We start from the raw sequence: 21239 nt of genomic DNA, 5'->3' as shown, positions 1-21239 counted from the left end.
CTCTGTCAGACAGACCACAGGCGAGTGGCCAGCTGTATTATTCTGTGCAGCTCCTCCCGCTCTACCGTGACGATCTGTGAGCCTCACTGAGTGGCATCTCCATTTATCGGGCATGTCCTACATGAGCCGTGATGAAACCGGGAAGCCTGCTGCAGGCCCCTTGCCTTCACCTGGGCTTGGAAGTTGAGCTGGGGCGTTTTACAGTCTCGCTACACAAAGTGACTCGCTGCAGATGAGCTGGACCGTGTGAGATAGGACACTGTCCGAGGCTCCAACTGCAAAGCTTTGAGAAAGGGTGTGATACGCTCACCTTTTGCCCTGGGTGTGTTGTATAGTCAACACCCAGCATCCATGACCCAGATAGTTGGTGGGCTGTTAATTTTTAGCCAGGGGCATTTGCGTAACTCTTGGATACATGAATTATTGTAGTGAAATCCACAGTCACTGGAAGATATGGATAGTGCGCTACATTGATACTGGTGTGAATTGTTGACAAAGCAGCTGACCCCACTACCTCCCTCCCATGAAGGGCCAGTTTACCAGCTGTGTACTGAACATGTACAGCCAGAGAAACAGTGACGTGAAGCATGGAGACAGCAGGGAGCGATGTTTATCATTTAGCACTTTTCCCGTTTGGATTATACACGGCCAGCTGAATGAACACACACATGCATGACCTGGCACAGAACAGAATGCTTCATCACTTGTTGTAGGACCTGACAGTGAGCGAATTATTTGGCAGGATGTTGCCTGGGCTGGGGCGTTACAGTTTGGAAGAGCGATTAGGCAGACTGAGGTTGTTTTCTTTGGAGCAGAGTAGACTGAGACATGATTGCAATGTAGAAAACGATGAGGGGCATCAGTAGGGTAGACAGGAAGAAACTTTGCCCCTTGATTGAGTGGGGGTAGGGGAGCAGGCATAGTTTTAAGGTAAGTGGCAAGAGGTTTCAAGGAGATGTGAGAAAAACTTTTTCCCCCAGAGGATGGGAGTCTGGAACTCACTGCCTGTAAGGGTAGTAGAGGTAGAAACCCTCATAAAAGTGAAGAAGTATTTAGATGTGCACTTGTGATACCAAGACACACACGGCTATGGGTCAAGTGCTGGAAAATGAATTTGAATAGTGAGATGCTTGTTTTTGTCCAGCACAGACTCAGTGGGCCGAAGGGCCTCTTTTTGTGGTGTAGAACCCTTTGACTGTCATTCAAAGGAGCTAGATGACAATTTTTGTTGATGCTGAATGAGATTAAGCCAATTGGAGTCAACCGATTCAGCAGTAAATGTGCATTTTGACTCATTTATAATTGCTCTGTCTTTGCCATCCTGCCTTGTCCCCAGCTTCATAAAGTTTCTGACCTATCCGACATCCTGACCTTTATTACCCGGAGTTTCCCACTCTTCGGGCAGCACTTCTCTGTCACAAAGAAAAATTGCAGGAAGATGTGGAAGATTGGGGAAATGGAACTAACTGTGAATGATCCTTCAAAAAGCCAGGGCAGATTCGATGGGCTGAATAGCCTTCGGTGGTCTACAGTTCCATGAAATTATGTCAAGCTAATCAATGATTGGAGGACCAAGTGGCTAAGGTTCCAATTGGTGAAGGGCACATTTCAGTCTGACATTTAGATTAGATTACAGTGTGGAAACAGGCCCTTCGGCCCAACAAGTCCACACCGCCCCGCCGAAGCGAAACCCACCCATACCCCTACATTTACCCCTTACCTAACACTACAGGCAATTTAGCATGGCCAATTCATCTGACCCTGCACATCTTTGGACTGTGGGAGGAAACCGGAGCACCCGGAGGAAACCCACGCAGACACGGGGAGAACGTGCAAACTCCACACAGTCAGTCGCCTGAGGCGGGAATTGAACCCGGGTCTCTGACACTGTGAGGCAGCAGTGCTAACCACTGTGCCACCGTGCCGCCCACATGAGTGTCTACGTATCCTGATGCCTGATGCTTTTGCCTGCTGGCTGACCTGCTGTGCTTTTCCAGCACCACACTCTCAGCCCATTGAGACTGCTCCGTCAATCAATCATGACAGATAGGTTTCTCAACCCCATTCTCCTGCTTTCTCCCCGTAACCCTTGATCTCGTTGATACTCAAGAATCTATCTACCTCAGTCTTAAATACACTCAACGACCTGGCCTCCACTGCCTTCTGTGGCAATGAATTCCATAGACTCACCACTCTCTGGCTATAAAAGTTTCTCCTTATCTCTGTACTAAAAGATCTTCCCTTTATTCAAAGGCTGTGCCCTCACGTCCTAGTCTCTCCTACCAATGCAAACATCTTCCCAACGTCTACTCTGACCAGGCCATTCAGTGTTCTGTACGTTTCAATTCGCTCCCCCTGTACTTTTCTATATCCATCGAATATAAACCCAGAGTCCTCAAATGTTCGTCATATGATAAGCTTTTCATTCCTGAGACCATTCTCATGAAACTCAGCACTTCAACAATGATACCAACAAGTACTGTCTGTACAGCTGTAGAAATACTTTGATAAAGATCAATTTTTAATTGGGACTAATTAGAATCTTTTACCTGAGAGAAACGATGTGACCTCATCCATTAGAAAGATAGCGCCTCCAACAGTGCAGCACTCTCTCATCTCTGCCTGTTGCTCAAGTCCTCCTGTGGGGCTTGAACCCACATCTTTTGATTCTGAGGGAAGAGTGCTAACTTGAGATTGGTTACCGCACAATAGGCACACCAAGGAAGGTGACCAGTCTCTGACTGTTGGTCATCCCTGGACACAGGGGTATGTGTTTTTAGGCAACACAGTGATATAAAAGAATCTGTATCCATTAACCTCTCAGCTGGGGAATATATTCCCCGTATCTCCTCAATTTAAATGGGATTTAATGATTATTTAATGAAGTCATTAAAATTTAAGGAGCCCTGTTTTTCTCTTTGGCTTTTAGTCAGCGCCTGCATTCAGATGTTTAGTGGCTTACGTTGCAACAATCCAACACAGCCCCTGTGGACATCACTCACTAATTTACCCTCGGTAGACCACTTACAGCAGCAGGCACATAACCTGCCTTCCTCAGGATGTTTAACGATAGCAATTTGCATTTATATAGCATGCTTAATGCAGACTTAAATGGCCCAGGCTGTTTCACAGGAGTGTTACCAGGAATTGGATGCCAAATCAAGAAGGAGATGTCGGTCAGGCGACCGGGAGTCCGGTCTCATGGCTGGGTTGTACGGCACATCTTAAAGGAGGTGTGAGAGGCGGTGGGGTTTACAGAATGGGATTTGAGAGCAAAGGGCCTGGATGACTGTAGTCTTGGCCACCCATATGGGATCGGGTGATGAAAGGGCAAGTCTGAATAACGGGAAGATGCGACTGTTAGTCTGCAAAAGAACAGAAAGTGAGACTTTTGTCCTCCGCCCTCATTCTCCACCCCAGCCTTAACAACTATGGCTCCCAAATGGACCATGAGGCGTATCAGAGCGTAAGAAACCCCACAACGAAAGATAAATCCAGCTGGGAATTTGAGGAACATTGTTATCTGGAGAGTTTTAGAAAGTAGATTTTGTGCTTCAGAGAGTATTGAGGTGAATAGCTTTGATCGGATTTAATGAGAGCATTGAGACACACATGAGGAAGAAAGGAATAGACAGATGTGTTGAAATCAAGATCAGAGTGGTGCTGGAAAAGCACAGCAGGTCAGGCAGCATCTGTGGAGCAGGAAAATTAACGTCGATTTCCCTGCTCCACAGATGCTGCCTGACCTGCTGTGCTTTTCCAGCACCGCTCTGATCTTGATTCTAATCTCCAGCTTCTGCAGTCCCCACTTCTGCCTAGATGGGTTGAAACGGTGAAATAAATGACTGTGGTGGGTGGTTCATGTGGAGTATGAGACCCAGCATGGAACGGACAGGAGGACTTGAACAACAGGCAAAGCTGAGGGAGTGCTGCACTGCTGGAGACGCTGTTTTGTACTCTATCTCAAAGCAATTTTAGTAGCTGGAGTGTTGGACACTCCTGGTGTGTGGCAGCAACTCATTTCAGGAACGTCACTGAGGGCTGCTTCCCCCTCCCCCCAAACTAAGTAATGAATCTTCTAATGGGGTCAAAGCTCAAACAAAACTCCTCCTGATCATAGTCCCTGTGGAAATTATCAGAACTCATCGGAAAGTAGCGGATACACTTACGGCAGCTGGCGATGTGTTCAGTGAGGGTGAGGCCTGTGAAAAAATGTCTAGCCGAGGTTAGGGTGAATTGGCCATGATAAATTGCCCGTAGTGTTCAGGGAGATGTAGGTTAGATGCATTGGTCACCCTAAATATAGGGTAAGGGGAATGGGTCTGGGTGGGTTACTCTTCAGAGAGTCTGTGTGGACTTGTTGGGCCGAAGGACTAGATGGATTCTATGAAGCTGCCACCATCTGAATGGACCTGCTGGGTGCCTTTTGGGTACCTAGCATTACTTTGAGAGAATCGTTCCTCCTCAGGGCAGCGACGGGCTTCAAACTTTACAGTAGAGAATCTGAAAAGAACACAGGAATCGTGAAGAACACAGGTGATTCTGTGTATCTTGTGTTGGACATGTGCTATTTTGCATTATTTGGTGATTCTAGACATAGCCATAGCGATGTACAGCACAGAAACAGACCCTTCAGTCCAATTAGTCCATGGCAACTAAGTATCCTAAGTTAATCTACTCCCATTTGCCAGCACTTGGCCCATATCCCTCTAAACTCTTCCTATTAATTTGCCCATCCAGATGCCAAAGAAATGTTGTTATTGTACCAGCCTCCACCACTTCCGCTGGTAGCTCATTTCATACACGCACGATCCTCTGTGTGTAAAAGTTGTCCATTGGGTCCCTTTTTAATTTTACCCCTCTCACCCTAAGTCTATGCCCTCTAGTTTTGGATTCCCCTATCCTGGATAAAAGACCTTGACTTTATCCATGCCCCTCATGATTTTATAAACCTCTGTAAGGTCACCCCTCAGCCTCCAATGCTCCAGGGAAAACAGCCCCAGCCTATTCAACCTCTCCCTATAGCTCAAACCCGGCAACATCGTTGTAAATTTTTTCTGCACCCTTTCCAGTTTGACAGCATAGTTCCTATGGCAGAGAGACCACAATTGAATGCAGTATACTAAAAGTGGCCAAACCAGTGTCCCGTACAGCCGCAACATGACATCAGCTGTGCATCAGCTGACAAGCCTTCAGTTTGAGATCTCACGGACCCGTTCAGTCATCAGTTCCAGTTCAAAACAACTTCAGTCCAGTGGGAACCCAGCACAACACAGCATTAATGCCAACTGCAGAATTGGCTGCAATAATCAAACTCAGTCTGCAGTGCAGTGTTGAGTTTATCTGCAATTGCAAGCAGAGAACCTTCCAGAGTGAAGCCATTTGGGCCAGGCAACCCTGCTGGTTATTTGAAGGAGCTAGCCAATGAGTCTCAGAATCCACCCCCTTCCCCCAACCCCCACTCATATCTCCAAAACACTTTAGGTCTTTTCCCTTTTTAAACATTCATCCCTCTTGAGACTGGCTATTCAGTCTGTGTCCTTTCAGGCAGTACGTGCATTGACATTAACAAAAGTGCAATGTGTTCTGAAAGAAAATGTTCTCCCCTTCTATTTTTCTTTGCCAACATCAAGCGCTTGTGACATCTAGTGTTGGCAGTTGGATTGTGACTTGGGTGTCATGTCTGAGCTGTCTGAGATAGAGGGTTCTCATCTGTGTGTGACTTTGGAGGGCAATCTCATAATTCTTAAATTTCTAGGCCAGACTGCAGTCATTGCACCCAACAGCTGATTAAACCTTGAACATTATTGTGGGTTGGCTCAGGTATTGATGCTAGACTTTACACTTAATTCTGGAATATACTGCCCTAATTCTGTCTTCAAAAGGCAAGGGATAGAATGACTGTTTCCCTTCGCAATCCAAGAACTGAGTCTCAACTTAAATGAGCCTTTGAAACTTGAGATTTCTCATGGTGTGGGATTGGTGACGCTCCTTTTTTAAAGATAAAAAGCATTCTCCTTTTTATTCATCAAAACAAGAATCCCATCCCCTAGAGGGAGCCAGAATTCTGGAGAACCACTGCAACCTCAGAATGTTTTCTCTCCAAATGAACATTCCCGGCAGTGAGGGAACGGTTGTCACTTCTTGTGAAATTTCAAAAGCTTCCAAGTTATCAACAGATTCTGCCAACTGGACCCAGAGCCGTCATCAAAGATGAACAGGGGAGGGAGGATGGGGAGGCTTGAGGGGATGGAGGGTGAGGAGACAGGATGGGAGAGAGTGGGGAGGGGGAAGCAAGAAAGATCAAAATTTGTACTTGCTAAAGGGTTATGTGATTTGATTTGACTTATTGTCACATGTACCGAGATATAGTACAAAGTATTGATTTGCATGCTATCCAGACAAAGCATACCCTACATCAGAGTGAAGGAGCAGCGCTCCGAAAGCTAGTGCTTCCAAATAAACCTGTTGGACTATAACCTGGTGTTGTGTGATTTTTAACTTTGTCCACCCCAGTCCAACACCAGCATCTCCAAGTCATTATATTAGAATATCAGGGGAATAGAACAGAATGCAAAATATAGTGCTACAGCTGCAGAGAAAGTGCAGAAAGCAGCAAACTTTACTATACTATTTATAAGTCTGATAATAGTGGGGAACAACTTGATCTTGAATTTGGTGGTACATACCTTCAAACTTTTGTATGTTCTTCCTGATGGAAGAGGGTATAACCAGGGTGGGAGGAGTCTTTGATTATGTCGGCAGCTTTCCGGAGGCAGTAGGAAATATAGATGGCGCCAATGGATGGGAGGCTGGTTTGTCTGATGGAGTGGGCTGTGTTCACAACTCTCTATAATTCCTTGCGGTCTTGAGTAGAGTAATTGCCCTACCAACCTGTGATGTTTCTGGATAGGACACTTTCTATGGTGCATCAAAAACATTGGTAAGGATCACTGTGGACATGCCATATTTCCTTAGCCTTCTGAGGAAATAGAGGCAATGGAGTGCTTTCTTGATGTAGCGTTGACATGGATGGACCAAGATGGGACAAAACTTCAGGACAGACTCTAAAACCTGGTTTCTAGTTGTGAGGGGAGTAGGTGAGATCAAATAAAAATTACACGTGGAATAAAACATGTTAATATTGCTCACACCTTGTTCGGAATAATGTCTGTAAAATGCGGACAATGGGCATAGACTGATAAAATGTAAATAATTTCATTAAGCGCCTGAAATGCAGTTGGAGAGTGAGCTAGTGTAGTCCAGGAGGAGTAAGAGAGATGCTAAAGTCATAGAGTCATACAGCACAGACCCTTCAGCCCAACTCGTCCATGCTGACCAGGTTTCCCTAACTGAACTAGTCCCATTTGTCTACATTTGGCCAATATCTCTCTAAACCTTTCCTATTCATGCACCTGTGCAAATGTCTTTTAAATGTTGTAATTGTACCCACCTCTACCACTTCCTCTGGCAGTTCATTCTACACACGACCCATCCTCCGAGTGAAAAGGTTGCCCCTTTTAAATGTCTTAAATTTAATTTTTTTTAAAATGGTGTGCTTCCATTTTATTGGCCCCCTAACAAATAGGTTATTAGCAGGTAAAGAGGTCAGGAAGGTTATGACTTAGGAGTACCTTCAAAGAGCCAGCAAAGATGCAGTGGTCCAAATGGCCTCATTCTGGAATGTTCCCTGATTGTAGCTGCAGACATTTGGAAAGCCCAACTGTGTATTCTTGAGTATTCTCCTGTCCGTAAGTGACTATTGTGTGCTTTCTTCCCTCTGCAGCACTGGATCCCACCAAGGACCCCTGTCAAAAGGTGAAGTGCAGCCGACACAAAGTGTGTATCTCCCAGGGCCAGCTGAAGGCCATGTGCATCAGTCGCAAGAAATTACAGCACAGGTTAGATGCGCCGGGATGCCATTACGTTCCCTCACACACGCCAATGCGACTTGCTGCGAGATCTGCATAGACGTGTTTCTGGTTGTGCACATTCATACTCTGTACATGAGGGACGCTTTCTCTTCAGTAACATCACAGACAGACCCCACCCAATGAAGATGTACATCGCACCCTCCCCATTGATAAGGACATACGTGTAGATAAGTGAACGTGTGCTTCTGTTGTAGCATATGTGGAGACTTTGAGCATGGAGCTCATTTGTGTGCAATTCGTAGCACGGATGCTGTGTCACCCATGAGAATACTTGGCCCAATTACCTCGGGCGAAGGTGACCTTTGCCCTCTTGGACAGCCTCCTGCACTGTGTTGTCTAACCATCATGTGATTGTACTTGTTTGAATCCAAATCCAAATCCCACCATCCTGCATGAGTTAATGATTTGGTTCAAAGTAAGGCAGCTTAGTCCAGCCTAGTTCACATTCCACATCGGATTGGAGGACATCTTTGTCCGTTCACATCTGCGATCAATCCAATCCCACGGGTGGTGACATATCCCGAGTTAACCTTGGCACCAGGACGTGAGGATACTGTGAGCAGCAATATGTTAATTGACTAAATTGATGAAAGAATTGTCACTTGAGTGATGACACAGCTTCTGAAGCTGGGCAGAACTTGTGTAAAAATGATCCCTGATAATGAAACAGAATCCTTTTAAAGTCAGACTCTATTGATTGTTCTGCATTATTAATGCTCTGGCTGTCTCTGCGGGAAATATAATTGTCCTCTGTATTCCAAATGTCTTGTTACATTTGGGCAACATTGAAAATTGTTTTGGTGTGCACTCGGCAAAAGGAGAGCAAATTTCCATTGACTGATCGGGTGGTGAGCCATGAGTGGAGTTGTTCACTCAGAGAGTGGTTAGAATGTGGAATGTGCACCACCATAAGGAGTGGTTGTGGTGTTCAGACAAGCTCAATATATGTTAATTTGGGGAGAAGGAGGAAACAGAGTGGGAAAGTGCTCAAACACTAGCATAGACTGGAAGGGCTGAAAGGCCTGTTTCTGTACTACTATTTCTAGGTGGTGATTAAGTCTGAAGCCACTGCGGCTGGAGAAATTAATTTGAACGGCTGTAATCTGTCAGAGTATTTAATGCCTATTGTAACATGTCCTATACAGGGGGCCCTCACTAGTTGTTAGAGATACATTTCAGAAAAATCTGATGGATTGAAAAAGAACAACATACAGCTATTTATTTCCCATAAGAACTGTATAAATTAATTCTGACAACACACCAAAATAATGACATAGACACAAAAGAGCTGAACGAGTAATGAAAATTGTTCCCTAATAAAATCGAGGTGCATATCAGAGCAACAGATAATGTGGACTCATTACATCAGTGTTAATTAGGGGTTTAGATAATGTTGACCGTGAGAACCTTTTTCCACGTATGGAGTCAGCTATTACGAGAGGGCATAGCTTTAAATTAAGGGGTGGTAGGTATAGGACAGATGTTAGGGGTAGGTTCTTTACTCAGCGAGTCGTGAGTTCATGGAATTCCCTGCCAGTAGCAGTGGTGGGCTCTCCCTCTTTATGGGCATTTAAGCGGGCATTGAATAGGCATATGGAGGATAGTGGGCTAGTGTAGGTTAGGTGGGCTTGGATTGGCGCAACATCGAGGGCCAAAGAGCCTGTACTGCGCTGTATTCTTCTATGTTAACTATTTCTGCTGAAATGACTTTAACTCAGACTCAACTTGTAACGGAACATTATTGGAAATTGAAATGAAGCAGAGTTGTCCTATCCAGGTGGCCTGCATTTCTATAAAGTAGCTGAACAGATCTAAAGCCATTGCTGATCAATCAATAATTGCTGTAGATAGGAACACAGAATTGTTAGATAAGAATGGACCAAGGTCCATCTAGTTCAGCTTCTACCCTACTGATAAGTCGTTTGTTCCAATGATAATGGAATTCCAATGATAATGGAATTCTGGTCCAATAACAACAATCAATTATTAGCAGGGCGACACGGTGGCTCAGTGATTAGCACTGCTGCCTCACAGTGCCAGGGACACGTGTTCGATTCCCATCTCGGGCAACTGTCTGTGTGGAGTTTGCACATTCTCCCTGTGTCTGCGTGGGTTTCCTCCGGGTGCTCCGGTTTCCTCCCACAGTCCAAAGATGTGCAGGTTAGGTGAATTGGCCATGCTAAATTGCCCATAGTGTTAGGTGCATTAGTCAGGGGAGTGGATTGTTCTTTGGAGGGTCGGTGTGGACTTGTTGGGCCAAAGGGCCTGTTTCCACACTGTAGGGAATCTAATCTAATCAATGAGTAAATATTCCAAGGCATGAGGTGAGACCAAGGCAATGATGGAGAACTTTGAAATCCATAATTCACCTGTTCCTTCCAAGTACACTATACTTACTTCATGTCATGACCGACATGTATTATTCCATGGTGTTAGTTTCTGAACCTGCATGTCACTTGTGGTTAGAACCAGATAGAACTGATCAGTTTACCAACTGCCTGTTCCTTTGATTGGCCACTTGCTCACTGATGGGTTGACTGAGGTAATAGGTCAAGTTAATGGTTGCCAACACTACCCCCACTTGAAATTCCCTCTTGGTGCATAGTGTCCCAGAGGTGCAGCTCCTTGGATAAGCTCCTTGTTGTTGTTCTGGTACAACATGTTGGAAGTGAATATCTTTAGCATCTTGAGGTGGCTGGAATGGGCACGCAGTTTGTCAGCATGTATTCTCAGTGAGAACAGCAGACGATACAGAAAATCTCAATAATTGTTTTATGATTTTGTGTCCTTAGTAATTCAATCTTTGAATCTGCATCACAGAAAGAGGCCATGTGGCCCTTTGTATGTTGCAACTTCTTTCATTAACTGTTCCATTATAATCCTTCTTCCCCGTATCTTTTTTTTTGTCATTAATCCCATTAAAATAACTACACAGAGTCCCTGTATCATGTTATTCTTATCTTCGTAATTAAATTTTAAGTACCGTCAGTTCTGCTATAGAGCGTCTTTCATTAACGTGAATGGATTGTAACGTGATTGGGTGAATAGGGAACGCTGTTTCTAAAATGCAAACTATTAAAGTGTGCATTGGCTGTAACATGAGTACATGGCTAACACTTCCAGTGTATTTGTATATCGTGGCTTCGCTCAGGAACACACTGCTGCATTCTGGAAGAAATTACTGTACTCTAATCTCTGCCGCGTTTAGAAACCTAGATGACTACAGTGCAGAAAAAAAGCCCTTCAGCCCATTGTGTCTGTGCCTATCAAAATCAACCACCTAGCTATCCTGATCCCATTTTTCCAGCAGTTGGCCCATTACCTTGGTTTTGCAAGTGCACATAGAACATAGAACATTACAGCGCAGTACAAGCCCTTCGGCCCTCGATGTTGCACCAACCTGGGAAACCAATGTGAAGCCCATCTCACCTACACTGTTCCATTATCATCCATATGTTTATTCAATGACCATTTAAATCTCAGCGTTCTGATGGTTTCTGCCTCCACCACCCATACAGGCAGTGAGTTCCAGATTCCCAGCATCCTCTGGGTGACAAATCATTTTCTTCACATCTCCTCGAAACCTTCTGACCTTTAAATCTGTGCCCCTTGGTCATAGAATTGTAGAATCCCTATAGTGTGGAAGCAGGCCATTTGGCTCATCGAGTCCACACTGATGCTCTGAAGAGCATCCCACCCAGATCCACACCCCTACAATATCCCCATGACCCTTCATTTCCCATGGCTAATCCAAATGGCCTGTGTATCCCTAGACACTATGGGACAATTTAGCATGGCCAATCCACCTGTCCAGCACATCTTTGGACTGCAGGAGGAAACCGGAGCACCCGGAGGAAATCCACACAGACACGGGGAGAATCTGCAAATGCCAACCAATAACTAATTCAGCAAATGTAGTTGGCAGGAGGGTCATTGATCCCTTCAACAAGGGGAAAACATTCATTACTGTCTACCTTATCTATGCCCCTCATAATTTCAGTCATGTCACCCCGCCCCAATCTCCTCTGCTCCAATGAAAACGACTCCAGTCTGTTCAATCTCTCCGCCATAATTAAAAAAACTGTCCAGCCCAGACAACATCCTGGTAAATGTCCCTTTGCACCCTCTGCAGCGCTATCATATGCCTGGTAAAATGTGGATTCCAGAACTGCACACAATACTGTAGCTGTGGCTTAACCAATGTTGTGTCGTCATTGCCATTGCTACTAACCACAATAAAGCTTTTAAAAATATATTCCTGATTTTCCCTCTAATAATACTGAGCTGGGTGACCTCACAATCTTTTCCATCTTGCACAGTTGAAACTTTTTGTAGTTAAAAACCACACAACATCAGGTTATAGTCCAACAGGTTGATTTGAAATCACCAAGCTTTTGGAGCACTGCTCCATCGTCAGGTAGCTAGTGGGGCAGGATCATAGGACACAGAATTTATAGTAAAAGATCAAGGTGTTATACAATTGATGCAATGTATTGAACAAACCTAGATTACTGTCAATGCTTAGAATGGTTTTCATGGTTTTGAAAACCTGGACGAGAATATTCCCTATTTCCTGATTCTCTGGAAACAGAATTGAAGGTGGTCAGTCACATAGCAGAGTTATAAAGGGAAGGTTTTTAAACTCTTTTTTTTCAAGAAGGGTATACTGGTTTTTCTGCAGATATTCCTCACTAATTTCTTTTATTTCAGAATCAAGCAGTCTTCCCTGGGGCACGTGGACAACACTTGCAAGCCATGCCAAGCAGATCAGGTGGAACCTGTGTGTGGCTCAGATGGTCACACCTACTCATCGCAGGTAGGACTGGTATTCCGGAGCTCCCTGGAAGGAGCGGAGTGCGCTTCCCTGGAATTCTGACAGAACGTTGTAACTTTCAAAGGGGACCAGGAGAAATGCTGGAAGGAGCCATGGGAAAGAGAGGCACATGGATAGCTCTGTCAAAGAGTTGGCATGGGCTTGGTGGACCCAGTGGCCATAACACCATACAATGCAGGAGTCAAAGCAGGCCATTCGGCACATTAAGCTCTGCGATTCAGTGAGATTGAGCCTGATCTGATTATCTTCAACTCCACTTTCCTGCCTTTTCCCTATAACTCTCAATTCTCTCACTGATTAAAGATCTGTCTATCTTAATCCTTAATGACCCAGCCTACATAGCCCACTCTGTTAAAGAATTACACAAATTCTTCCTCACCTCTGTTTTACTCTGGGATAGAATTCATTGAATCCTCTACAGTGTAGAAACAGGCCATTAGACCCAACGAGTCCATACTGAGCCTCCGAAGAGTATCCAACTCAGATCCAGTGCCCTACTCTGACACTCTGTATTTGCCCCTAACCAATGCACTTAACCTCCACATCCCTGAACACGACGGCCAATTTCCCATGGCCAATCCACCCTAACCCACACATCTCTGGACTGTGGGAGGAAACCCACACAGACACGGGGAGAATGTGCAAACTCCACACAGACGGTCGCCCGAGGATGGAATGGAACCCGGGTCCCTGGCATTGTGAGGTAGCAGTGCTAACCATTGAGCCACCATGCTGCAGTATCCCTCTCCTGTTAGTTTTCTCTCAGATAAAGGCCCATCTCACAGAGGGAAGCCTTCTCTCTCCATCTACCTGTGAGACTCCCTATGAAGGCCCAATCTCCTCATAGGAAAATCTGTGCCTGGGATTAGCCGAGTGAACCTTTTCTGGACTGCCTCCAATGCCAGTATACCCTTACCTTAGATAATGAACCCAAATCTGTTCATAGTATTTTCCGTGAGATCTGAATAGTGCCTTATATAGTTTTAGCAAGACCTTTTTTTATCCTCCATTCCGTGTTAAATAAAGGTCAAAGTTCTACTTGCCTTCCCTATTACCCACACCGCAGGGGCATGGTAGTTGAGTGGTGAGCACTGCTGCCTCACAGCACAAGGGACTTGGGTTCAATTCCAGCCTTAGGTGACTGTCTGTTTGCACATTCTTCCCATGTCTACATGGGTTTCCTCCCACAGTCCAACAATGTGCAGGTTAGATGGATTGGCCATGCTAAATTGCCCGATAGTGTTCAGGGATATGCAGGCTAGGTAAATTAGCCGTGGAAAATGTGGGGTTACAGGGCTAGGATGGGGTGTGGGTCTGGATGGAATGCTCTTCAGAGGGTCTGTGCAGACTCGATGGGCCAAATGGCCTCTACCTGCAAGTAGGGATTCTATGAAGTACTCGAGGAGAAAGTGAGGTCTGCAGATGCTGGAGATCAAAGTTGAAACTTTATTGCTGGAACAGCACAGCAGGTCAGGCAGCATCCAGGGAACAGGAGATTCGACGTTTCGGGCACAGGCCCTTCTTCAGGATTCCTGAAGAAAGGCCTGTGCCCGAAACGTCGAATCTCCTGTTCCCTGGATGCTGCCTGACCTGCTGTGCTGTTCCAGCAATAAAGTTTCAACATTCTATGAAGTACCACATGGTAGGCTATTGTGTCAGGGGTAGTATATTAACATGGTAACTAACAGAAGACAAGAAAGTTTGTGGCATTGTTCCATGTGTGACTGTTTGTTACGGATGCTCTGGGCTTACACCCAACATCAGTGCACTGACCCAGAATCAAAATAACCTTCTGTGAGAGAAAACTAACAGGAAAGAATTGAAAGGAATTCAAAACCATAATCGCGGTATTCCATTAATTAGCTGACAACTCTCTCCAAAGTGGGTGAATCCACAGAGTAGGTGCAGTTGAATTCATCCGTTGACTTGTTCTAACCCCTCTTCTTCCCTCCCTCTCTGTCTCTCTGTCTCTCTCTCTTCCTCTCAATTCTCTCTCTCCACAGTGTAAGCTGGAGCTACAGGTCTGTCTGACTGGGAAACAGCTCAACCAGCAGTGTGAAGGCAAATGTCCATGTCCAACAGAACGCACTCCGACCTCTGACCCTGCAAGCAAGTCAGGTGAATACCAGCTGTGGGCCTAGAGCTCCAATGATAGTGACGATGATCAGTTAGGCACAAGTATAAACCGACCATTGCTCCAAGCCTATTGCCAATAGACCCTCACTCATTGAGTCTATTCGAGATGGCAGTTGATAGGTTTTTGAGTGGTGTGGGGAAAGGGCAGAAAAATTGAACTGGTTTAAAAAGTCAGCCATGATTGTATTGAATGATAGAATAGGGTAAGGGGTCACATGGCCAACTCATGCTCCTATTTCTTACATTCTTAACTAATTCACCCAGGCAAATACAGGTTAGTGACAAAAAATGTATTTGTTGATAACAAGCCGAGATTTATTTTTCTGAAAATTATACCCATATTCATTGGATTTCTGAAAGTACACTACAAAGCATATTGAGTTATAAAGAACAGACAATAAAATTCAACATGTCCTCCTGCATCATGATCCACTCTTAGATGCCTCAATCCAACTATAGTACTCATAATGTTTACAACATACGTTCTGTGTCAGGTGCAAGCTTTCAATAGTGTTGTGGATAAGAGAGACCTATGGGTTCAGGCACATAATTCTTTGAAGTTTGCATCACATGTTGATAGGGTGGTGAGGAAAATGGTTGGCATGCTTGCCTTCATTGTTCAGGCCTTTGAGTGCAGGCGTCGGGGCATCATGTTGAGGTTGTACAAGACATTGGTGAGGCCTTTCTGGAGCACTGTGTCCAGTTCTGGTCGCCCTGTTATAGGAAGGATATTATTAAGCTGGAGAGGATTCAGGAAAGAATTGTTGCCGTGAATGGAAGGTTTGAGTTATAGGGACAGGCTAGATTGGCTGAGACTATTTTCACTGGAGCGGAGGAGGTTGAGGGGTAACCTTATAGGGGTTTTTCAAATCAAGAGAGGTTTGTACAAGGTAAATAGCAGATGACTTTTCCCTAGAGTGGAGGATTTCAAGACAAGGGGCATATTTTTAATGTAAGAGGAGAAAGATTTGAAAAGGGCATGAGGGGCAATTTCTTTACACTGAGGGTGGTTAGTGCGTAGAATAAACTTCCAGAGGAAGTGGTGGATTTGGGTACAGTTAAAACATTTAAAAGATATTCGGATAACTTCATGAATAAGAAATATTTGGAGGGATATGGGCCAGGAGCAGGTAGGTGGGACTAGTTTAGTTTGGGATTATGGTTGGCATGGACTGGTTGGGCTGAAGGGTCTGTTTTCATGCTGTACGTCTCTATGACTATGACCTGATGATAAATCATTTCAAATTGAAAATTACAGTAAGTGCAATAGAATTAAACTTTTCTCTATACAGCCTGTTTCATTCTGAGATCCTTCAACATAATTTTGATATTATCAGGTATAGGTTAATGGGGGTTAAATGAAAATTCAGGACAAGCAGATCATCCATGATCTTATGAATGTCAGCACTGGCTCAAAGGGCTGAATGGTCTACTCCAGCTGCTAATTCTATTCTTTCAATGTAACAGGTTCAAGATGTTACTAGTTTGTGGTACCCTGTGGCTGAAAGGCTTGAGGTTGTGATCATTTCCAACTCTTTATTTCCCAAAAAGATATTTTCTTCATAATATTTGTCCAAACAATTTACAAAACCATTTCAACTTAAATCTCATTGAATTTGCAATAATATTCAACTTGTCCCCATCCAGTGTGTTTTTCTTTCCAAACAATTGATGTCATTCATAAAATTAGGAACATATTTAGGAGAACACTTCAGCTTGAATCTTATAGAATTTGCAACAACATTCAACTAATCCCCATAGTGTACAAGGGGCTGGACACTTAAAATACTTGGGCTGCGTGCCTCACATTGTAAGTCAAGAGGATTGAAAATATATTCAGGCATATCAATGTGGAGCATGAAAACAAAATACATCCGTTGCACTTTCTCTCGTTTAAATAGTCATTTGGTCGTACAGGACCCGAGTATTGCTGTAAAAGGACACATTTTCTTGACAATTACATTTGTGCACTCATCAGGACATTTTCCAAGAATACCAATTTGACGGGAGAACCAATATTCATACTACCTGAGGGGAGAGTGCTGATTTGTTGGCATGTGAACTCTGATTGGTAGAAGCCATGCCAAGGAAGTTATATTAATCAATGCTGATTGACAGCTAACTGCCAAACTTTGTTTAAATTTTAAAGTCAGTGAGGCTGACTTTAATTGGTCAGGGCATTGACCTGAAAAATGAGCTAACAAATGATTGTCATCAATAATAAAAGCAGAAATTGCTGGAAAAGCCCTCAGCAGCATGTGTGTCGAGAGAAATCAGGTCACCGGACTCAAAACGTTAACTCTGATTTCTCTGCACAGATGCTGCCAGATCCTGCTGAGCTTTTCCAGCAACTTATGTTTTTATTTCTGATTTACAGTATCTGCAGTTGTTTTGGTTTGTAATGGTTGCCATCTGTTTAGTTGAGTTGAAGCAGGTGGAGTATGAGTACATGTTCTTTCTGTCTGTGTATTAATGTGTGTAACTTCCAAAATGCACAAGCTCAGCTGACAATCTTCATGAGTGCAAGATTAAAAGTTTCGACCACATGTGTCCTTTTTTTAGCAATGTGCGATCTCTGATGTCTAATTTGGATTGTTGTCAGCTTCAGACTGTATATCTGACATGAAATGCATTTTGTAAACATTAAGTCTATTGCAACCATATCAGGTGGAACATTGTACCTGGTGTACAAACCAGCATTTCACCCTGTGACTATAACATTCAATTACCATCTCGCTGTTAACAGTGACCTGACAGCACTCCCAGCATCAGGAGCCAAATTCCCGTTTAACTATCAACACACCATTTTTACTTCTCCTTTGTGCTTATCCGAGATCAACCTTTTGAAGAACGAAGCTAGAGTCAGAAAAAAAATATACATCTTAGTGGGACCAGCAGGGTAGCTCTTTTGGGAGCCAGTACAAACACGATGGGTCAAATGGCTTCGTTCTGTACTGTAAAATTCTCTGATTCCATCTCGGCTACAGTTAGGCTGCCATTTAAGCTCTGTCTCTATTTGTACACTTGTGTACATGGGCCTCAATGTTCCTTTATTTTTATCCACCTAAATAAACCCTAATTTTCACTTTGTCCATATCTAAAAATCATTTACCCTGAGAAATGGTTGTGAATGTTTAATTATATAATTTCAAATCTCACTCTCGACCCCAGGATTTGAGTACCTAATTGAGGCTAGGCTAGACACTTGAATTCTGCATTTGAATAGCCAATTGCATGAAATAATTATTCTGACCTCTAGTCTAGGATTCCAGTGCTCTTCCTAATGTTGTATAAACATTGGAACAGGAGTAGGCCATTCAGCCCCTCAAGCCTGTTCCATCATTCAATGAGATCATGACTGATCTATGGCCTGTCTCTCTATAGCTTCCCTTGGCCCATATCCTTTAGTACATCTGCTGAACAAAAATGTATCTATCTCAGATGTAAAATTATTGACTGATCTTGCGTCCAAAGAGCATGTGCAAGAGCATTCCAAGCATCTCCCACCCTTTGTTGTGTAGAAATGCTTCCTAACGTCTCTCCTGAACAATATGGCCCTAATTCTCAGACTATGCCTCCTAGTTCTATAATCTCCAACCAGTGGAAATAGTTTATCTTTACCCTGTCTTTTCCTGTTAATATCTTGAAGATTTCAATCAGATCACCCCATCGCCTTCTAAATTCTTGAGAAAACAGACCTAATTTGTATAGTCTCATAAAGTAACCCCTGAAATCCAGATATCATTGTTGCCACTTAGGTTGTACTGCCTTCTAGGCCAATATCTCCTTCCTAAAGTGTGGTAAGTTTAATATCCCCCGGTCATTAATTGTGTAATCCATAACTTTGGATTTGTCATTTGCCAATTGGTGCACCAAGAATTAGTGCAAATATTTTTTGAACTGTTCTTAAATACAGTATTAAAATGTGGACATGGAAATTGGTAATACTAAACAACTCACTCCATCTAATCTGTCTATCATCATCCTGGGATTTGTGCGATGTAGATGATTAGAGTGCCTAATTGCTATCCATGAGCCTGCAATAGATTTAGACATAGAATCATAGAATCTCTACAGTGTGGAAATAGGCCATTTGGCCCAACAAGTCTACACTGACCCTCCGAAGATTAACCCACCCAAACTCATTCACCTACCCTATTACTCTACATTTTGTGGGTGGCACAGTGGTTAGCACTGGGATCTGAGTTCAATTCCCACCTTGGGCAACTGTCTGCGTGGAATTTACACATTCTCTCCATGTCTGCATGGGTTTCCTCTGGGTACTCCGGTTTCCTCCCACAGTCGAAAAGATGTGGAGGATAGGTGAATTGGCCATGCTAAATTGCCCGTAGTGTTAGGTGTAGGGGAATGGGTCTGGGTGGGTTGCTTTTTGGAGGGTCGATGTGGACTTGTTGGGCCGAAGGGCCTGTTTCCACACTGTAAGTAATCTAATCTTACCCCTGACTAATGCACCTAACCTACACATCCCAGAATACAGTCAACTCACCTAACCTGCACATGAGATGGGAGGGACAGAGAGCAAGGGAGCTCGAGATAGTGCAGAGGTGAAGCCGTGTTTTTTGCCCATTTTAAAAGATGCTCATTTTCATTGACTTTGGTTGAGTTCAGATCTGTTGTATAGCAGGTGATCCAAGGGCTTGTTTCCCCTTATTCCCACACTCGCCCAAATGTTTAATTTTGACTCTCACAGGTGTATTGTTCTTCTCGAGCATACTTCACTGACAGCGCATCGTCTCTTTCACTAACAGTCTAAGGGTTCAAATTCCGCACCCCCATATCTCAGAGTATCGATGATGCTACACACTCCACAAGTAATTGCATCATTGGCTCTCTCCTCTCCAGCTGACTGCACCGGCCAGGATTTGGCAGATCTCGGCGATCGACTCAGGGACTGGTTCCAGTTGCTGCGTGAAAATGCGAAACAGAACAGTTCAGGGAGACCTGGGAGCAGTGCATCCAGTGGTAAGCTTCAGAGAGATTCTCCCAGCAGCTAGAACAGGCTGCACTCAGAGCAAGACATTGACTGGTACAAATTGCACCTACCATCATAGGCAATGTGTTATGGACCAGACCCTGCCTCAAAATATTTTAAGAAGGTAGCCTAGAGCCTGACATTATCTTATTTTAAAGGCAATTGTACTGTTCCCGATGCAATCTGGCTGGTCAAACTATTTGACGTTAAGAAAAGCAATTTATTTAAACACTGCGGTTATAAAGAAAGAGGAATTTAGAGTAACTTAACTCTTTCGGAACACTTAACAGAATAATAGATACAGTAACAATTACTAATTAACTGTTCCCATATTGTAACATCCCATAACCACACCCTTTGGCAAAAAGGAAAAGTTGGAGGGAGTCACAGCCAAGAGACATTCACTGAAGCTTCCGATTCTGTCGAGATGCCAACTGCTCCTGTCTAAAGCTGAACCGAAAACTACAAACCAACTAGAGAGCCTGCTCTGTGAGAGCTGGCCATGCCCACCCAGGCTGCTTCTATTGTTCCAACCTTTTAAAAAAAAACCCAAGGACTCACCAGTTGTTTACTCAAGTGGTCTTCAGTAACTGGCTCTGCTCCTCTGCCTGAAAAATGTGTTGCTGGAAAAGCGCAGCAGGTCAGGCAGCATCAAAGGAGCAGGAGAATCGACGTTTCGGTACAAATCACACAACACCAGGTTATAGTCCAACAGGTTTAACTGGAAGCACTAGCATTCGGAGCGTCGCTCCTTCATCAGGTGGTTCATCACAGCTAACTGATGAAGGAGCAGCGCTCCGAAAGCTAGCGCTTCCAATTAAACCTGTTGGACTATAACCTGGTGTTGCGTGATTTGTAACTTTGTACACCCCAGTCCAACACCGGCATCTCCGAATCAAACAAAGCAGTTAGTCCCATCACTCCTCCTGTTCCCACTATCACTGCACTGCTTATCTCTCCTTTAACCATTAATGCAATTCCCTTTTAGGGGTTATTATTGAATCGCTATCCACCACATCCTCAGGAAGGGCAGTCTAATTCCTAAACACTCGGTATTCTCCAAATGTCACACTAATTAAAAATCACCTTAGACCTACCCTCTCAAACAACCATGTAAAAGGAAAGAAAAAGCTGTTGGGTAGTTGTGTGTTTTCCACAACAGTATAAGTACAATTCAAGCTTAGGTACAATGCATTCTAGCCTGATACCAGCACCAGTACAGCTACTGTGTGTTGTAACCATGCAGTAACATTAATATGTCTCTTGTTGGTTTTCTTCTATTCTTTCATGGGACGTGAGGCCAGCATTTGTTGTCCACCTCTAATTGTTCCTGAACCAAGAG

At 44.0% G+C, this 21239-nt stretch overlaps 1 protein-coding gene across 1 annotated transcript in view; it reads left to right on the top strand.

Annotated features, from left to right (window-relative positions):
* The window catches only part of LOC122541917 (testican-2), an 80658-nt gene that overhangs the window by 39909 nt on the left and 19510 nt on the right, over positions 1-21239 (top strand). The window contains exons 3-6 of the mRNA XM_043679138.2: positions 7787-7901; positions 12645-12750; positions 14772-14886; positions 19768-19887. Coding sequence (XP_043535073.2) covers positions 7787-7901; positions 12645-12750; positions 14772-14886; positions 19768-19887 — 456 coding nt within the window. The remainder of the gene's footprint in view (positions 1-7786; positions 7902-12644; positions 12751-14771; positions 14887-19767; positions 19888-21239) is intronic.

This window comes from Chiloscyllium plagiosum, unplaced genomic scaffold (assembly GCF_037043375.1).
Source record: "Chiloscyllium plagiosum isolate Xiang-an unplaced genomic scaffold, Cpla_swu_hap1 HiC_scaffold_43, whole genome shotgun sequence".
NCBI classification, from domain to species: Eukaryota; Metazoa; Chordata; class Chondrichthyes; order Orectolobiformes; family Hemiscylliidae; genus Chiloscyllium; species Chiloscyllium plagiosum.
Note: the sequence above shows the minus strand (reverse complement) of the source record. Positions and strands in the feature narration are given on the sequence as shown.